Raw genomic sequence first — 19,612 nt, 5'->3', positions numbered from 1 at the left:
TGTTTAATAAACTGTCCTTCTCCTAAAGCAGCCCCTAACAGCATTCATAATGCTCAGACAGCAGTGTCTGATTCAGTGCACTGTTCACTTCTGTTATTTTTTTTAAATGTCATCTAAATTAAGGTGAGTTCTGATAGTATTTGGCTGTTGACTTCTAACATTACTCAATTTTGTAAAAGCTTGGGACCGACGCAGAAACGATGCATTCTCGGAGCATAAGGTGAGCTCCTGGATGCAGGCACTGTGGCGGTGAGGCTGGGTCACTGCAGTAACCTGCTGGGACTGGTATTCCCTGTGTCAGAGTGTGCAATTAGCCGAGCTGTGTGATCCAGGATCATTGGTGGCCTTTGCAGCAAGCAACTCCCAACAGCTGCAAGGAGAGGCGTACTGTTCTGCCCACTGATACACACAGACGCTGTGGAACTTGCAGGGAGTCAAAAGAGGATTCCAGAGGAAAGCTATTCCAGTTTACAAAGGTCCCTGTGAGTTCACCGAAAGGCAAGATTGGCCTATATAATGGCAAAGTTTAACTGAACAGAACCTGAGAACAAGAAAGATATCCCCATAAAGCTGAGTGATGAGCAAAAGAGAAGGAATGCTTATTTAAAAATTAATCCCTATCTTAAAGGGATAAAGCATATAGCTTTGAGCAAGAACCTTCAAGTGTCAAGAGACTTTGATATTTAAATACATGACGATAAGGATTTCCCTGGTATTGAACGTCAGGCATCAAGAGGGTACATCTTAAAATCGTTTCCTTAAATCCTTAAAATCAAGGATTCTTTTTCTTGAGGATTTATATTAAGCAATGATACCTTGCTTTTACAAAAACAATGTATTTCTTAAACACCGAAGTACATGTATATCACAACAGATCAGACACTACAATACAGACTTTTTTTCAGTACATCTCAAAGCAATAAAAGTGTACTACAGTAATTTAAAAACAGTTCTACAAATTCATAGCATAAATTCTTAAATCGTAGATTAATCTCCAGATGTCCACAGAAGTGAAGCTGGTGAAGATCAGAACACTGAGCTGTTGCATTTCTAAATATCAAACCTGAAAAATGTCAGTCCAAAGTCCAAAAGCCTTGAGAAAGGATGGAAAATTCAACAGAACTGCACAAGTGTCCTGGTAGGTAACTGCACACAAATAACTGGCTAAACTGGCCAAGATACCTTTCAGAGCTGAAATGCATCTTAAATGACATAAAAGCAAGATTACGGGTCTTAATACAAATTTCCCAAACCAAACTGTCGCCTTTTATGCAGAATTTGCTGAGACATGCAATCACAAACGGAACTGATTAAGTTCCACTTACTGTACAGAGGCCGTGTTCATTTTGTCACGGTCCGAATTCATCGTCCATATTAAAGGGCACCCTGCTTGTGCCACAACATAAATACTAGCAAGGAATGGAAATGGAAACAAAAATAAGCAAGAAGCAATTGCTTCACGGTATGAAACAAAACAAAAGACCAGAAACAAGCTAGAAATGCAATTACAATCCTATCCGTAAATATGAACTAAAACTAAAATGTTCTGTGCCAGCTTGTATATGCTGATAGATAAGTTGGGAGAAAGGAAACACTTGGAATGTGAACAGCTATGGCTCAGATAGTTTGAAATGAAAAACATGGTTCCCAGTAACAGATTGAAATACATCAAAACCTGGGTGCCCAGTAAAGTCAACACAACAGCAGAACCTTGAGAGATCTCCAAAAACTGTTCCCTTCACCATCACCGTATTTTGGTATCAGTCTGTCCATTTACAAAAGACTTTCATAAAAGGTACCGCTTTCGCTGAACTGAATTAAAATCTTACTGTTCGAAATCCACTGTTGTAGCCCTTATTCAGGACTGGTAGCCACCGATCTTTATATAAACCTTCTCCACAGTGTCACTAATGATCCTAAAGCCCTAAACTAAGACGGCGAATACTGAGGAGGTTGTGAAGAAGGGTGAACCGCTGCTCTTGCAGGATTTCGGTATCGGTGCTACTGGGATTCCCAAGAGTCCGAGTGCCAAGGTGGCAGCGAGCTGTGCCCGTGGGGGGGCTGGCTCCTACTCCTCTATGATGAGCCGGTGTCCCTCACTCCCCCCCCTTGCCCGCTCCTCTGTGGCGCCCCGACTTGCCCCCTCTCTGGCGCCGGCGATGCCCCCGGGGCTGGCCAGGCTTGGCGGTGGTGAAGGTGATGCACTGGGAGTCCAGGAAGTCCAGCAGCTTGGCCGCTCCCAGCCGGATGCCCGCCTGCCGGAGCTGTGCCTGGAGCTGGGAGAGGACCAGGGGCTGGTAGAGCAGGATGGAGCGGTGCAGCTCGGGGTCAGAGGTGATGAACCGGCGCACCGCCTCGATCTTGTCCGCCTCCCGCACTGTGGCCTGCGACAGGGTAAACCCTTCCTCCTCATCCTCGTCCCCCGAAGGATCGCATTCCTCCGGGTTCGACCTGGGATCAGACACAGCAGAATGTACTTCCTACCTCCAAATAAACAGCTTCCGTTTCCTCTAATATAACATTTTTCTTTCTGTTCCTAATACCTCTGGCTAGACTCCCATCTTTCACAAAAAGTACAGCAATACCCTTGAGGAAAAAAGCTATTAAAATCACTCTCTCTCCACCCTAATGAAGAAACATGAGAAGAGGATCCCCAAACAGCCTGGCTATAATCTGGCTACCTTGTATCCGATTCGCCTCGAGTTTGGAACCAGCAGTATTAGTTGCCCTTTCAAGGCCTCTAAGTATAGGAAGCACAGCAGCTGCCATATACAGTATAGTCCATTTTGGCTCAGAAAGCTAAATCAAAATGTTCAAGATTGCTTTGATCCTCCATTATACTTTAGCCTATACAGGCAGATCATATTGGATACTGTAAATGACATCAGCTTTTGCTGACGGTTTGAAGCTGGTAAATACTTTCAGTACACAGCAGTTCATTTTCTTTTGCTCACTGTTCACCAGCATCGGAAACTGGACAACAGCGTCATGGTCTATTTTTTTTATCGCCAGCTTCCATCACGCACCTGCAAAGGCCCAGCTCCCTACCTGCTGGGCTTCGCTGAGAGGCCAACAAGCAGCTGGATTCCGATTCTGGATTCAGAACTTATCTGATCTCGCGCGCTCCGGTCCAGACAGCAGTTCTTCACCAAAGAGCTACATCCGGCCCGTGCGGCAGCTGCCCCCCCCAGCTCCTCGATCCCAGCCCTGTGAAACCCACGCTCGCCCACTCGTCCGCCCGAGAGACGCGCCCTACCTCTGGGACGAGAAGGAGTCTTCGCTGGCTGTAGCGGATGAGGCGGTGGAGCCTTGCGAGGCGGGCAGCTGCTCGGCCCCCTCCAAGCCCCCTGCCTCCCCAGGCGACGCCCCGCGCCCGGGCTCTTCAAATCGCCCCGGATCCCCAGATCCTGCATCGCTGGGGAGGGGTTTCCTTGCCCGTGGGCGTGGGGCCTCAGAGGAGCTGGCAGCACTGGGAAACACGGGGCCGGGTTGAGCGGGCTGGGCCGAGGCCGGGGGGCGCCGCGAGGACAGCCCCTCGTCCTCCGAGTCTGAGCTGGTCAGCTGGTGCGTGTACTGGTGGATCTCCTTCAGCTTCAGGACCATCTGGCGCTTGGGCAGAGGTCGGACACCGAACCTGGAGAGAGCGCCAGCCCTGTTAGCTAAGATTCAGCTCTTCACAAGACGCATAAAGCATCACAAGAAACCTGGAACTCAACTGCAACAAATTCACAACGTCTTCAGGAACATCTGTCTTGTTTCTAAGTTTTTATGCTGACTGTCATCAATCCATGGGAATACTGTAAAGGTCAGAGTCTTGTGTGGCCACTACTGGAAGCAGTACAAGGCGTACACTTGTGATGCATGCTTTGCACTAGCTTCCAGATGTGGTCTTGTGGGATTCTGTCCTGTTCTTCCAGTAGAGGCCAAAATAAGAAAGGGCCCGTTTTCTAATCCCTGTGCTCAAGAAGTGACAAATCAGCCCTCAAGTGCCGACTGTGGCCCAAGCCTGACAAGCAGGGTGCGCCTGGCATGACTGTCACATTCCCATCTCGGAAGAAACCCACTGATGCATGTGGAGAAGGAGGACGTGCACATCAGAACGAGCCTGCAGGACGTGAAGCAAGAGAGATCGAGCACCGTGCAGTCTAGTGGGTCGTGTCTCAACACGACACAATTTTGGAAGCCACAGTTTTGACAAATCCTGCCAAGACAGTATAGCAGTGGAACAAAACATGATGAAACTGAAATTTTAAATGACAGCTGTTAAATGACCACTGGCTTTGATATCATAGACCAGCTTTTCAAGGACTGTTTTGTGCACTAGTTGTTGAGTTAGTCCCAATGTCTGACTTTTCTATGACTTGAAAGTTGCTGCCGTACTGAAATGCCATGTTTAGTCAGGGCGAACAAGCTAAATCTGGAAACACAGAGTAAAAGCGACAACAATTCCTTTTGTCAGGTGCAAATGTTTCCAACGATTTCTTTCTGCAATAACATGACATAAATGAGTGTCATTCTGGTGTTAGTCGACCGTCCCAGTCAGGGTCATCATAACTCTCTCATAATATATAATGGTAACTTTATTTGAATGTTGCTATAAATAATTCCATCATTACTGGTACACAAGATCACATGCACAATGCTTTATAGGGACATGCCAAAAGACAATGTGCGCATAGGGGGTGATAACTGCTGTAGCATCATATCGTATCAAGCGCTGATGATGCTAAAACAAATGTCATGACCAACGCTATGCAGAAACATTCAAATAAAGCTTTACCCATCTATCATAGATCATACCCTATGTTTATTCCAAGGGTGGCAGGAGTGTGTAACAAGCTGCCCAGCCATGCGATGAAGGCGATACCCTGGCTTCTTTCAAGAAAGATGAGATCCTGGGATCAATTAGCTACCCAAGGGGCTAAACAGAGAAAATTGCCTCCCCTTGTGTGTAACTGTCCTCACATTCTTACTGATGGGAACCTACACAGCTACAAGTTCAGACCCAGCCTTCAGGTGATGCTCTTCCTGAGAGAAGGTGGAGAGAGGGCTCACCTGTTGAGCTTGGCCTTCAGTTCTGGAGTGTCCATGTCGGAGTAGCTGGGCATCGGCGTGATGGGCACCACTGGGCCCCTGGCTTTCCTCCGGCGGGCAACTGCAAGGCAAGGAGCAGGAAACCAGGGCTGGAGTCACTGACCCCCGGGTGACTGGTACTTTCTAATAGTTTAGAGTCCGTGGGCTTTCAGACAGCTCCAGGGCGAAAGCAGCCAACATCTGAGCCTGCGCTATAAGACTTAATGACCACTTTTTCAAAAGTTTTCACATGTGAACTGTGACCGAAGATGAGCCGTGTGAGAGGAATACAGGTAAAATATTTTGCTGCCGCTCATGACAGCAGACTATTTTCGTACAGAATTAAAGTTAAATTTTTATCCTCTGATTTGAGTCTCGCAATCCTTGAGAACTAAAGAACCTGCATTGGACTGTATTATAATGCAATTCAAACAGGCTGTCATTCTCCCAGTTTCTATCATTTACCCACATTCTTCAAAATTCACAGAAAACTGATAGGGGAGAGTGTATGCTATAATTCAAAATCAATGAAAACGATTTAAAAGCAGACAAAGATATTGTAAGAAAAGTAAAAAACTAAACAAAATATGAGCAAAAATAATATATACATATTTCTGTTTTCTACAGGACAACACCCCTTGACTGCATCTTACTTTCATATAAGGTGTTCTTATGTTTCTAAGAGTCTTCTTAAACCTATTAGATCCCAGTTACACCAGTACAATTCAGGGCAGTTCAAGGTCATAGCCTGGGAAGGAGCAGCAAATACTGGATGCCTGTAGCTGCTGGGGTCACAGGTTGGACGCCTGCAGATGCAGATGCTGTCATTCGTCTGTAAACCTGTAGCAACAGGGGCTAGTGAAGGTGCTGCAGCAGGCGCAGACTTAGGGCAGGGAATGACATTTGGGCAGCAAGCCTGACGCGAACACCGTACAGGTCCCAACACTGGAGGTCTGCCAGGGGAGGTGAATGGAAGTGTAGAAACAATTCATCGCCTTTCAATTAAACAGGTGTGCTCAAGCCTCGCAGATGAACGAAACTGAGGGGGGAATATCTGATTGAGGTTTCATGCCCTACCAGGGGAAACGTACCTGGAGTTCTGAGCTCCTTCACTCTCTGGGATAGGGCGATGGAAGGCACCCTTTGTGAAAGAGGCAGGATGTCGTCGTCCTCCTCCTCTTCCTCCCAGACATCCCAGATCTTCGAGTCCAGTAGGCTGGGGTGGCCCTCCATGGACAGCACCGCCTGGGGCTGCTGGGTGGGATTAGGCTGGGAAGAAGGAGGGGATTTCTCCGGAGAGACTGCATCCCTGGTGGTCCCCAGGGGGCTTGAACGCACTAACTCACTGCTCCTGGGCGCACTCCAGCTCATCTCGAAGGGTAGGGGGGGCTCCTCATCCAGACAGAAGTTGTGGTCAGGCCGAGGAGGGCTGTGCCCGTCTTCGTCGCTCTCCTCTACCTCAAACACTGCTGTGGCGGGGGACCGCCTGCTGGCCAACGCCTGTGGATCACTCTCACACTTCGAGAGAGACCCAACAGAGTTCTCACTGCCCTGGTTCACACCAGGCTCTGCCATTTTTGGTGAAGAATTGGACTCAGAAAAACACTGAGATTCAAAGCTTTTCCTTTCAGGGCTGTATTTCAATGAGGAGAGCTTTAGTGAACCGGTGCTTTGATTGGTTTTGACTTCCCTACCACTTCCTTTGGAGATTCTACTACTACGGCTGGATCCCTGAATCCGGTCGCTTTCACTGACATCCAGAGAACTCGGTGAACCCATGGAGCACGATCCTGAGTGTTCAGAACTCTTACAGCTTACATCAGGGTCAGTAGATGAACGGTGCTTTGTCCTGATAAGTGACAGAGTCTCAGGGGAGCTGTGAGAACCTGCTGACCCATGGCTTTCATCGGCTGGAGTGGCAGACGAGCTCTTTTTTAAGATGAAGTCCTTGCTGGGAGGTGAAGTAAGGCTTGGCAGTTGGCTCTGGCAAAGAGGAACAGTGGACAGCGACAGCCGGTTGGGACTTCTAGAAACTGTGCTGTCAGATTCAGCATTGCCGGGTTCCTGCGGAGAAATCTGGCTCCTCGAAACGGATTTCACAGCCCGGAAGCTGCCTTTCCTCTCATGCAGTGTTGGCGACTCTGCTGAACTGTGCCGTCTCCTGCCTGGCTGGTGCATCTCTGCAGGAGAAGAGGTTAGATTGCTGGTAGATTTAGAAAGGCCTGTGGTCTCTGAACAGTCGACGCCAGAGGACTCTTCCCTGGATCTAGCCAAGCTGCCACTGCTGAACAAACCAGGCTCGTTCCTAGAGGACTTGCGAAACAGATTGGTCCGCCTGATGGCTTGCACTCCCATTGTGCTGGGGGTCTGTGTGGACTCATGCCTCGTTCTGACAGGAAGTACAGGAGTGCCAGGGATCATCCAGGAGGTCTCCATGCTGGTGCTATCTTCATGGCCAAGATCACTCTCACTGCTCAGTTGAAGGCTCAATCTACAGGACTCCAGGGAGGTTTCCACAGGTATATTCAGGTCTGGGGAGGAAACCTCAGGTGACAGCTGGAAATCACCTTCCCTCTCTGGTCTTATTGGATTTTCGGGTGATTTCTCCAAAAGCTTTTCGCCCTCCTCTTTCAGGTGATTCAAATACAAACTGCTGGGTGTCTCGTGAGCAGTCGCCTCCCCCTCTGAGGTCTTGATTTCTTTTGTGGAAAATGTGGTTGCTTCCCTTCCTGGGTCAAGCTCCATTTCTTCGTCAGAATCCAGCAGGACAATAATGTCCACTGGTTTGGAAGCAGATGAGTCCCTTTGGGAAAAGGTACAAGTTGGTCCTTGACTTGTCTTCCTTGGGGTGCTGCTCTCCTTACTGGAGGAGACAGACGTCCTCCCTGTCCCATCGGGCTGGCGACTGACCTCACTCAAGTGGTCGCCAGGGTGATTCCGACAGATCCCAAGATTATTAGTTAAGACGGACCCTTTGGACGATGTTGTTCCACATTCCACTAACGTTGCATTTCGTGCTCCTGAGAATTTCTCGAGAGGTGAAATAGGAGAGGAGCCCACAAAGGGGAAAGAGGAGGCATCTCCTGGCTCCTGGGCAGGGCTGACAGACAGGTCGATGACTGAAGACTCGCTGTCGGATGGAGGATCAAGATCTTTTCTGCTTGCTGTTTCACAGATTTCCATATTTGGCCTTGAGGTAGGGTGCTCTTCCACAGCCTCCCCAGCCCCAGTTTCCTGTGTGTGCTGCCTGTCTTCTTGAGAGGGCTCCACATAATCACCCCAGGACTCGGAGAAGATCCTGTCGTAGCTCTTATCCAAACTCTTTTCACAATCGCGACCTGGAACGGATGCACCTGAGGTGTCCAAGGCTGCTTTGCCTTTCTCCTGATATACCGGGACAGGAGCGGTTACTGAATTTCCCTTGTCCATGTTTCCACGACTGCTTTCAAATTCACCTGCTCCCTCTCGACGCGGTGTCTGGGAAACGCTGCTGCCCAAGTCTGAGCCATTCGAGGGATGGATGACCTGGCTTTGCTTAGATTCGCAGCCTCCTGCTCCCAGCGGAGTACTCAAGTGGCCTCTGTCTCTCTGAGGTGAAGACGGACACCCTGTCCTCAGCATGCACTCTTCTTCCTTTTTCCGGTCCTTCCCTGCATCTTCACTTCCAGTATTCAGGCATTCTTCATCTTCCTCCTCCTCTTCACTCTCCCCCTCCGACCTGCCCACTGTCCTCCCCTGGGTGGCAGCAAACTCATAGATCTCCTCCAGCTCCTCCTCACCCACCCTCTCGTTGTCTGGGTCCTCGTCTCCCGCTGCTCGGGTCTCGGGCTGCAAGCCAAAACCCTCAGCAGGACCTTCCTCGCGCCTCCCCAGGCCTTGCCCATCCTCCTCCTCTTCCTCCTCCTCCACCCACATGGAGCGTAGCAGCTCCTGGAAATTGCGATCACTGTTGCTACACTCTTCCTCGGAGTCCAGCCGGGCCTCCACCTCTTCTCTGGCCTCTCCGCTCGCAGCTGTGTCTCGGCACAGCTCCTCCAGCTCCTTCAGGCCAAACCTGGGGCAAAGGGACAGAAAAGCATGTTTCTGCATGGCTGGCTCACTCAGTAACCCTGCCATGCTCCTGGGTTTTGAGTCCAAGAGAAAGTCTATTAAGAACTGCTACCATCAGAGGGGCAAAGCTAAAAACACCGATCTCAAATGCCCAGTGCCCAGGAAGCACCCCTCAGGGGAAGCCTCGGGACATGCAGCTGGGCGAGCGCACCTGGAGGCCAGGTCCTGCAGCGGGGGTGCCAGCGCGGGCGAGAGGGAACAGCGGGCGGTGTAGAGGTACTGCAGCAGCAGGCGGGCGGCCTCGGGCGGCACCTCGCCCAGCAGCACGCGCCTGGCAGGGGGCATGGCCTCTTCCTCCACAGAAAAACCCTCGTCGTGGACCTTCGGGTGAAAAAACAGGAGCCCTTCAGTCAGGCAGGGACACACGGCCCGCGGTGCTCATGGACTGGAGGAGTCCGGGCAGCAGCATGTGAAAGCTCTACGCAACACATGTAGTCTTAAAAACTGCACTGAAAACCTTCTTGGGAACATATCCGTTAAAAAACTATGTAATGAAATATAAAAAACTGAAACTAAACTTAAAATAAACTGCTCCTTTCGTATCTAACTGTTACTATTATTAACATAGGTCGAGTGAAGTTCACCATGCTGCTCAGAGTGCTTGCGAACACGCGGACTCAATGGCACAATGAAGACCGATTAAAAAGTTAAAGCTGACATTACCAGTTGGACCAGTAGAGGGCAGCGTGCATACAGCATGAAGGAGTGAGCGAAAAGCACATCTCCAGAGTCTGTCTGGAACTGCACGTCACTGAGCTGGGGGTTATTCACCATGCCAGCCAGGTCTGAGACCAGCTGACACTGCGCCACCTACAGGGAGGGAGGATCAGCATTAGGCACCGTGTGAGATGGCAAGAAGGGCATTCTACAACGAGGAAGAGTCACGAGTGTTACTAGGGGTCATTTCCGGGTCATGAGAGGGATGCAGCATGGCTTGACTGACTTTTCCAACTTTAGAAAACCTGAAGAAGTCATTTCATAAAGAAGTGGAACAAATTCAACAACTTTCAAGGGAAGAATGCTGCAAAAGCATAGGTTGAACATTTACATTTGGTATCTTCACCTATTTCTAATGATGCATTCACCCAGTATACAGTATGTGTATCAATGGTCTGTCACCACAGGATGCACAGACCTTTATGGTGAACAGTTTAGATTTGTTTTGATTGGTGGGGAAACCTCCAGTCTTAAAGTTTAGAAACTTTTGGATTTCAATCTAAAACACTTTCAAATTACCTTATTTTTTTTTACAATTTCTCCTAAATTATAATCAGTTTCTAATTAGGATGGGGTCGTCCCTGCTTTTATACATCTCAAACTTTTATCAACCATTAAATAGCAGTGAGTAAAGATGGATTTCACTTCATGTAAATGGATAATATTTCTTGAAAGACCTCTGTTATCACTGTCAACACATTTAATATGCATAACTGGGCAGTCTGCCCATCAATTACAGTTTTAGTAAATAATCATGGTTGTGAAAGGCACAGTGATTAGCACATCTGCCTCAAAGCTCTGGGGCCCTGGGTTCACTTCCAGACCTGGGGTGCTGTCTGTGTGGAGCCTGTATGTTCTCCCTAGGTTTGCGTGGGTTTCCTCTGGGTGTTCCGGACATTGGCCCATTGCTTGCCAAGATAGTCTTTTGCTGCCCCGCACCCCATACTGGATAAGAGCAGATTAGAAAATGGGTGGATGGATTTTTGGTGCATCTCTCAAGCAAATACAAATATTTCCCATTTTTAAGAAATTTTAAATAGAAACCTTTCATTTTTGTTGAGAATAAGTTACGGACTTATTCTGAGACCCTGAGCAACTTAGAATTTATCCTGCAATGGAAGTATTTAAACCTCCAACATTTCAGGTCCTTATAGGATTGGCTGATCACCCCTTCTGAGGGCCACTAATGAGCTGAGCCAGTGCAGACTAGAGAAGTTCCTCACCGAGCCCTGGGGAGCTGCCTGGATGTTCTCTGCAGCTGGAACAAAGCCACTGAGAGGAAGGTCAGTCACCGTGGCGTCCGTACCTGAGACAGAAAGCACGACCAAGGGTCAGACCATGGTAATCGCACTACGAGAAAGAAAGCACGACCAAGGATCAGACCGTGCTAATCATACTACGAGAAAGAAAGCACGACTGACTAAGGGTCAGACCGTGGTAATCGCACTACAAGAAAGAAAGCGTGACTAAAGGTCAGACTGTGGTAATCGCACTACGAGAAAGAAAGCACAACCAGGGGTCGGACCACAGTAATCACACTTGGAGAAAGAGAATGAAGTTGTTTCAGAAACATAACTTGAACACGATGACTGAAAGATGGGATACTGGGGAAAGCTTCACACCAACCACACATGTTAATTCCACCCTGACGTGAGACAAACCCTCTCCTAAAGCTGAGTACTGTCACACTGAGAGACTCTTAGCAGCACTGAGAATGACACTGAGGCTCCCAGTGAAAGCAGTACTGATCGTATCTGATCATCAAATGGTGTGGCATTGGCATTTGATCAGCTTTTTAATTTAATTTATACATCATACGTGCCAAAGAACCCGAGGTCTTCGAAAAGCCACAACAGGTTGTTGAAGACATACAGTAGAAAGACGGCGAGATGCAAGTACTGCTTGTTACTGGGCGTTCTGCGAGGCGGGCCTGCTGGTCCGACTCACCACGGTCCTGCGCGGCGCCGGGAGCACCTGCCGGCCGGAGACCCCACTGCGTGAGGGTCAGCCCCTCGCCCGCCAGCTCCATCAGGTCACACAGAGTCTGGCTGCCCTGGGGGCTGGGGGCCCCCCCAGGGTCAGATGTCACCGGCTGTGTCCCCAGCTCTGCAGCAGGGCTCCCTGGGGCTCCGCTTTTCTGCCAGCGGGAGAGCGTGAGGTTAACACTTCAAATTACACAGACTGTGCTAAATGAAAAAAACATGGTATTTTCTAGTACCTCATTAGATTATTGACAGATCAGCTGCAGTGGTGTAGTTAAGGTCATGGCTTTACCAAAGGCAACCGCTAAACAGTTCTTAAAATTACTGTTCACCGAATGAGAAGGAAAACATTTGCTTCATGTGAAGCTCTCTTAAAGACACCCATTAAAGACATTAAAATGATCTTCTTCCTCTGAGAAAAAGTTGAAATTATCACAATGTCACCTAGCTCATCTGTGCTAGTGGCACAAACCTTAAGCAGCATTATCTCTGGTCCCGGAAAGCCCCGGTCCAACACATTTTTGAAGTATTGGATCTATTAAATAGTTGTAATAGTAGCGATCAAATCAAGATGAAATCATGGTGAATTCTCTGGATTGAAAGGCGCAATATAAGAATAACATTGTTTTAATGGTTCATTGATTGATTGATTGATTCAATGGATGGATGGATGGAGACTGAACAAACAAACTGATCCACTCCACGGGTGATTTGCTCGAGTCATCGCGAGATCACAGTGCAGCACGGCTCACCGAGGCTGGAGCCCAGGGCTCGATGGGAGGCACGAGCTCGCGGCTGTAGAAGGCGGGGGCGGGGGCGGGGCCGCAGTCCACGTCGCGCAAGGCGCTGCGCTCCCACAGGCCCACGCCGCCTCTCTCCGCGCGAAGGGCGCTGGTCGGCAAGCCGGGCCCGGGAGGGACCCTCGGCCACTCTCGGAGCAGCAGGGCGGCGGCGCGCTCCTGCAGCCTGCGCCGCGCGGCCTCGGGGTCTTGCGCCAGCAGCAGCGGGAGGGGCCCGGGCGCGGCCTTCCTGCGTCGCCTGCCTGCGGGGGGGGGGGGAGGCAACGGCGCTGAAGGTCACGAAGGTCATGTGGCAGCGCCGTACCACAGCCCACGCGAGGCGACGCAGTACCGTCTGCCTGCCGAACTGCACTGCCCCTTCACGCAAGCACGGAGAGGTCAGCTCTTCTCAAAATCAACTCCCAGGAGAAACTTCAGTTCAAAAATCCCTCCGTCTCCATGTGTGTGAAAGCGTAAGACCCTTAAGTATCGTCAGTGGACAAAAGAACCTCAATATACATGAAAACACCAGAATGAATGATAAGAATCTCTTTTTTTAACTCCCCTTTAAATAGGTGCACCTCAAATGTACTGGATGGTGGATTTTGTGCCTCTTTATTAACAAGATCCTTAAGAGTGAAAGACCTTGCCCTGGATCAGTGTTATTGTCAGCACTGATAATGATATCGTCGCTGATACTCCGACAATAAATACTCTCCATACCATTTTGACTAATTTCCCAGTAATTATAATTGAATTGCTTTTGCTAGGAATGGCTTAAAAACACGTCACTAACGCCTGACAGGGAGATTAAACAGACTGCAGAAATATAACCCTCCCACTGCAGTTCTAGTTTTGAATTGAATTAACCTTTACTGCCCCTAAGGGAATCCACATCAAGAGCTCATAAACATATAAGACACTATAATAATACAACACAAACAACACAACACCATACAAAACAACATTTCACAACATCGCTCAGTCAGAAACTCTTCCAGTATCATCAGATTAAAAAAGACATTTAGCTTGTAAAGAGTCTAAAAACAGCAAAAACAATAATAAGATGCCTACATGAAAACCGTCTTTTCACTGTTCAACAACTGAATGCTTTTAGGTGTGAATGAAGTACAGGCTCTCTTCGTCGCTGTACAGAAGATCTGGCTCCTCTTCTCAGAGGCTAAGGAGAGTGTACTCCCCTGGCGCTCACCTGCTGTGGGTCTCCCCTGTACACCTGGGGCTTTTCCAGGAGGCTTAAGCTTCAGCTCCGCCTCCTCCTCCTCCGCCATGGAGCGCGACAAAGCCAGGGCCAGCATGGTGTCCTCGTCCAGCGGCTCGGCCTGCTTCCGGGGCCTCTTCGCCGGCCTGCCGGGGTCCCCCGCGCCCCTTCTCTTGGACCGCCCGCCTGGGGGGCTGAGTGTCACAGTGAGCAAGAAGGCTTATGAGTTAAAATGAGGTCACCTCGGTATTTAAGGCACACCTAATATTTAATCATCGGAACACAGTGCTTGTGATCCTAATGGATCCCAAGGTGTTTTACATACGGGAGGAGACACATTTCGTCCTGCACTGCGCCGACAGGTGGCAGCCTTCCTGCAGCAGGCGCTACACTGCCCAGCACAGCAGGGAGAGGAGTGGGACATCCGTTAGTAAACGGATGGATGGATTTAGGGAGGCCAGACTGTGCAAACCCAGAGAGGAATTCAGTCAGGAAACCAGAGGCCACACTCCTGCTCTTCCAAACAGTGCTATGGGATCTTTAATAACCAATAATCAGTACACCAGTTTAAAATCTCATCCACAGGGGAGTGTTTCCTAAGGGACAGTGATCCTGGTAGGCATACTGGGGCCCTGGTTTGAACATTTAGATCCAGAGGAAAGAGCACCACCTACTGGTCCACCAACCCCATTTCTAGCAGCAACATGATTTTCACTCCATTTTTAATGTTATAATATACTTTCAAGGCATGCTCGTAAATCTCCTTTGGTTCATTGCCTGTAGTCAAAAATGCAATGGTTATAACAGTGTGTCATTCTGTGATTCTCAGTATCTAAACACAGCAGTGAAACTGTTCTAGTGTCAAACAATACGCTGATTTTCCAAAGTGAAAAGTGAATTTACAATTTAAAAGCGAAGAAGAGCAGAAGCCATTTCTGTGTGATAAAACTTGGAGCAGGACAGCAGGGTTCGGAGGCTCACTCACTGGGGCCTGGCTGTGTTCCCCCCTTGGTCTTCTGCCTGTCTCTTTATGGCCTCTAGGAGCTGTGCCGGAGGGACCCCCATCTCCGAAGCACATCGCTTCAGGTGTGCCGCTCGGGTTTTGGGGTGTCGGAACTCCTTCCCGCAGATCGGACACTCGGGCACTCCTGTGGAGGAGGGGGGCGCGCTTGCTTCGGCGTCATCCAAACACCTGCCAGAGAGGAGGCACAAAGCCAGCATCTGTCGATTGAGAATCAACACGCTTTTTGTGTGCCACTCCATTACAGCTGTAGCTTTCTGCATATATGAACACACAAGCCACCCAATTCGTTATGAACAAGAAGAGATGAGGAATAAGACACCGTGAGAAAAAGTCAAATGAGTGTAATTTCTTTTAGGTGTGACAGTCATCTCCCAACAAGCAACAGGAATCTCAGGTCACCATGAGTGTTATTGCATCGTAGCGTATCCTGGAATTCTGAGAGACGCCAGCAGGGCATACATTTAAGACAAGCTCTCATGCACCAGGGCTTTTAAATGCACTTAAACAGTATGGGCTGTATCAGAGCTGCAGCCCCTGATTCGTGGTGTGCTGTATTTGTACTAGGGTTGCCATCTTTACTAGAAACCTGAAGATAAATTGCGTGGTGGAGATGGAGACTTGGGTGTCTTGCACCCACAACCACCGACAAGGCTGGAAAGCGAAGATCAGGGGTCTCCTTCTCAAACTCTGGGCATAGTTTGGGAAATCTAGGACTCCGGATGGCACGGGAGAGACTAGGGCTGGTGGCAACCCTGACTTCAAGTGGACCCGATCTCCGCGGAGCAGCCCGGCCAGGGAGCAGAGTGGCACTGACCTGTTGAGGTGCTGTGTCCGGCGCAGGGAGTTCATCGCGGACAGGTCCTTCTGGCAGATCTGGCAGAAGAACAGCCCCCCCTCCTCCAGACCCTCCAGGCCCAGCGCCTCCCTCTGCAGGGCCTCCTGCAGCTGGCAGGCCAAGGCCTCGTCACCCTGGGGGTCCAGGACTACAGCGGGCACTGCAGGACCCAAAACAGAGCAGGGCGCTGGAGCAGCGGGGAGCAGGCAGAGCCCAGGGGTCTCCGCTCCCTCCTTCTACCTGGGGCTAACAATGAACAATCACTCTGTACAGGAAAGAAGAGATGCAGTAGATCTTTTCCGGCCTCTACATTTGAAGGCTGTAAAAACGCTCTCTTTCCATTAGAATCTGCATCAGCTGGACTTGTGGTAGCTTGTGGAACAAACTACCACTCCAATTCACTGCAGTCCTTCAAAAAAAAAAAAGTCCAAATAAAACTAACGACCAATGACACTCTTCAAGCAGTGATGCAGATTATAATGCCCTACTTGAAAAACAATCTCTCAACACGAGCGGAATTATTTCCCCGTCTCCCGTCAGGAGTTCCATGAGTGCCGCGCAAGCATCGGTATTCAACACGAGCGTATGCATCAGGGCCTGCACAATGTACAGATCCCGCACACTGCGAGGGAGCGTGCTCTGTTAGCTTGCAGTTCTGTGGAATACACATCTCCTCGATACCGAGGCTGAGCCATTCAACATAGGAGGGCTCGGGTGTAAGTTCTTTTAAATAATCAAAACTAACTCTTCATATTCATAAAAGTATACATCTCACTTTTTTTTAATATATATAGTTTTGCTTAAAAGTTATATAACTGTAAAATACTAAGGGAACAAATAGCAAAAGACCATTTTTGGTTGTGATGTATAGTCGAAAGTGTATTGTAAAAGTAAGGCTGAGTAAGGGTGATTATATGTACAATGGTTTTGTTTTGTTCTCTAAAATTAAAAATAAATAAATTCAAAACTAACAAGCAAATTATGAGAAATAATGCAAACCTCTTGTATTTCACAGATTAAAATGGTCGAGGCACATGGTCGACTCAGGGGGAAAGTCCCCTGCAACAACAATCTACTCTGTGGAGTCACAAAGCTGGAGAAAAATATATACACCTTGAAATCTGCCAAAACTCCTGAAAATATACAGCAATTTACCTCACCGTCACCTGGAGTGCTTTCACACTCCGTGAAAACAGTGTGGAAAAGCCAAGATGGACATTAAAACACACATGAGAACAGACAACCAACATAAAAAGATAAAATGACATATGCTAAAAGAATACAAGATCTGCATTTCTGAATAGTTCTGATAGGGTGACCTGTAACAGTTATTTTTTGGTGAAGACATAAGTGAAAACCTGTGGCCATGATGAAAAATTAAGTGCTTTTTACTTAAATAGTTGGAGGTGTTTGGAACCACCTACCCACGACATTTAGGAAATCTTTTAAATTCTTACAGAGTCCTTGCTATGAGCGATACACAAGACTTTCACGCTTTCTGAAGGGTAAAATGTGTTCGGTCTGAGGACCGAAGGTGACCGTGGGGATTTAAAGCCCTGGATGCTCAGGAGCCCAGTCTGACCTGGACCCGAAGCTGTCGTGTCCCGGTCCCGCCCCGTGCCCAGGTCCGTGTGCGTCAGTCTCTCTGGGCTCACTCTCTTAAACTGCTGCAGCCGCCGCACCACCTTCTCCTTCACCCCCATTCTCCCTGGGCCCTGGACACCTGGAGAGCGCGACATGTGAGCACTGAGCACTGCAGGAAGGAAACCGGAGAGAACATACCAACCCCATGCAGACAGTGGCCCAGGAATTGAACCCAGGGCCCCAGTGCTCTGAGGCAGCATCGCTAACCACTGTGCCACCCATGTTTTACTTTATTATTAATATTACTATTGTAGAAAATTCGAGGAAAAAGGTGAACAGGGTGTCAGGCTATATAGATAAAAAGTGCAGAATGGAAACTACAGGATGTTATTTATAAGAGCTCATAATGAACAACTGCATTGGGCACATTACAAAAAAAGTGCAGGCCTGGAATCAGTGCAGAGAAGAGAGAAAGTCCTGGGATTTAAGGACAGTCATGCTCTGACAAGCTTCAGGAACTCAACTGCTGTAGTCTTTAACAGAGAAGACAGCAGTATGACCCATCAGACCTCTTTAGATCTAACAGTGAAATACAAGTGACAAGCAGAAACCGCAAGTACAGAAAGTGGAGTCATGACTCAGGACAGGAGGCTTTTCTACACCACGAGTTGTAGGAGTGTGGAACAAGCAGAGCCATGCTGTTGACGCCAACACCTTGACTTCTCAATGAGATCCTTGAGTCACTTAGCCAGCAGCAATCAAACAAGCTATATGGCATCTATGCCTTCCACTGACTTTTCATTTCTCTTATGGCATCACAGAACCAAACACTGGAAGCCAATTACAATGCGCAGGAAAGCTTAAGGACCAGTTTCAAGGAAACATTCAAAACAAGGCCAACACCCAGTACATGACATACAGATGGCAGATTTGAATTCTGGACACAGAAACGACGACTGAGGCAGAGCGAAGGTGAGGGTATGCGCTCTTCTCCTACCTCGGGGTGAGGCTTCGCCGACGCTGACCGCCGGAGGTGCTGCAGGGGGGTCACTCTCCGGGGCTGGGCACACCGCAAGGGGCACGGCGGTCTGGGACGCGCGGCCTGAGCCGCACCCCTTCCTCTTCGAACCCGGGTCGGGCCCCCTCTTACCCCCGGCTCCTCTCCTCAGCCTGCCCCGACCTCTAGGAGCCCCGATGTCCCTCTGTTGGCCATTCTCCCCCTCCGCCTTTTTCACCCGTCTCAGCACCTTGGTGCAGAGCTCGGTGAAATCCTCATCTGAGTCTTCCATCCGTCTCCCCCAAATCCCAGCCCCTTCCAGCCGGGGGGCGTCTAAGGGCCCCTCGCTTCACACCCCATCTTTAAGGCTCGTCCACAGCGGACATTAGCCCACTGAACGCCCCCTGTCGCAAAACACTGTGGAAACAGCAAACAAAACTCCATCAGCTCCCGGTGAGAGGAAACTCAAGGGAGAGCAACTGCAAGAAGTTTGAAGCACAGCCCTGAGTTTTGCCATTTTATTTGATCTGATCATTTCTAGTTTGCAGACAGAATGACAGAAAAGTGCAAAAAAATAACAATACAGTATCGGGAGATAAAGCAGTAACAATGCAAAAGGATACGCAAAGAGCACGGGGTGATATCAGAACGCAATGCACCCGTCCTCTTTAAAACGTTACGAAAACGATAATTTTTTTACATCACATGTCCGCTGTCATACGCCAAACTACAGTTTTTAACACATTTTACGTCCTGATTTTTCAGAGATTGAACTTTTAGTTTAAATTCATAAATACATCAGTTCGTCATACGATGAACGATGACAGAAATTCGCCTGTCTTCTCTGTAGCATCTTCTGAAGCATGCACTGTAACCACTTATGCACAATTTGTCTAAATTATTTGAAGATATAAATTGCATTAAAATAATTTGTATGCAATTGGTGCACTTGGTGCAAAACCGCCAAGAGATTTACATTGTAATAACTCCAGCTAACCACAAATAAAACATTTCTCGACGTCTTGCGAGCAGATCAGAACCCGAATCTGAGTTCTATGCCTTCACGTTTACCAGATCACATAGACTTCATTTATTTTTTTAGGTGTTGTTTTAAAATATTACACAATTCAAACTCACACAGAACCCGCTGGGCTTTGTACTTCCTGTCACATGACCACGGCCGTACCGTCCACGTCATATGACAAACCCCAACTCACATGATTTCCCCAGTGCGCGTTATAGTGAAAGTATTTTGCACGTAATCCTTTGCTGGTTTTTAACAGAACAGTTCT

General features: G+C 48.7%; 1 protein-coding gene across 1 annotated transcript; it reads right to left on the bottom strand.

Moving 5' to 3' along the window:
* Positions 1–820: 820 nt before the first annotated feature.
* Positions 821–19,504, bottom strand: slx4 (SLX4 structure-specific endonuclease subunit homolog (S. cerevisiae)). Its single transcript, XM_088936289.1, has 15 exons — positions 19,458–19,504; positions 18,321–18,737; positions 17,322–17,462; positions 15,719–15,899; positions 14,866–15,072; positions 13,872–14,074; positions 12,635–12,924; positions 11,848–12,037; positions 11,124–11,206; positions 9,847–9,993; positions 9,335–9,504; positions 6,165–9,127; positions 5,056–5,155; positions 3,257–3,634; positions 821–2,451 (listed from the first exon to the last, which is right to left on the bottom strand). Exons 2-15 carry the CDS (start codon positions 18,610–18,612, stop codon positions 2,097–2,099), a joined length of 5,700 nt encoding a protein of 1,899 aa, XP_088792415.1. The 5' UTR covers positions 18,613–18,737; positions 19,458–19,504; the 3' UTR covers positions 821–2,096.
* Positions 19,505–19,612: the final 108 nt, after the last annotated feature.

Source organism: Atractosteus spatula, chromosome 18 (assembly GCF_055471065.1).
Source record: "Atractosteus spatula isolate fAtrSpa1 chromosome 18, fAtrSpa1.hap1, whole genome shotgun sequence".
Lineage (NCBI taxonomy): Eukaryota > Metazoa > Chordata > Actinopteri > Semionotiformes > Lepisosteidae > Atractosteus > Atractosteus spatula.
Note: the sequence above shows the minus strand (reverse complement) of the source record. Positions and strands in the feature narration are given on the sequence as shown.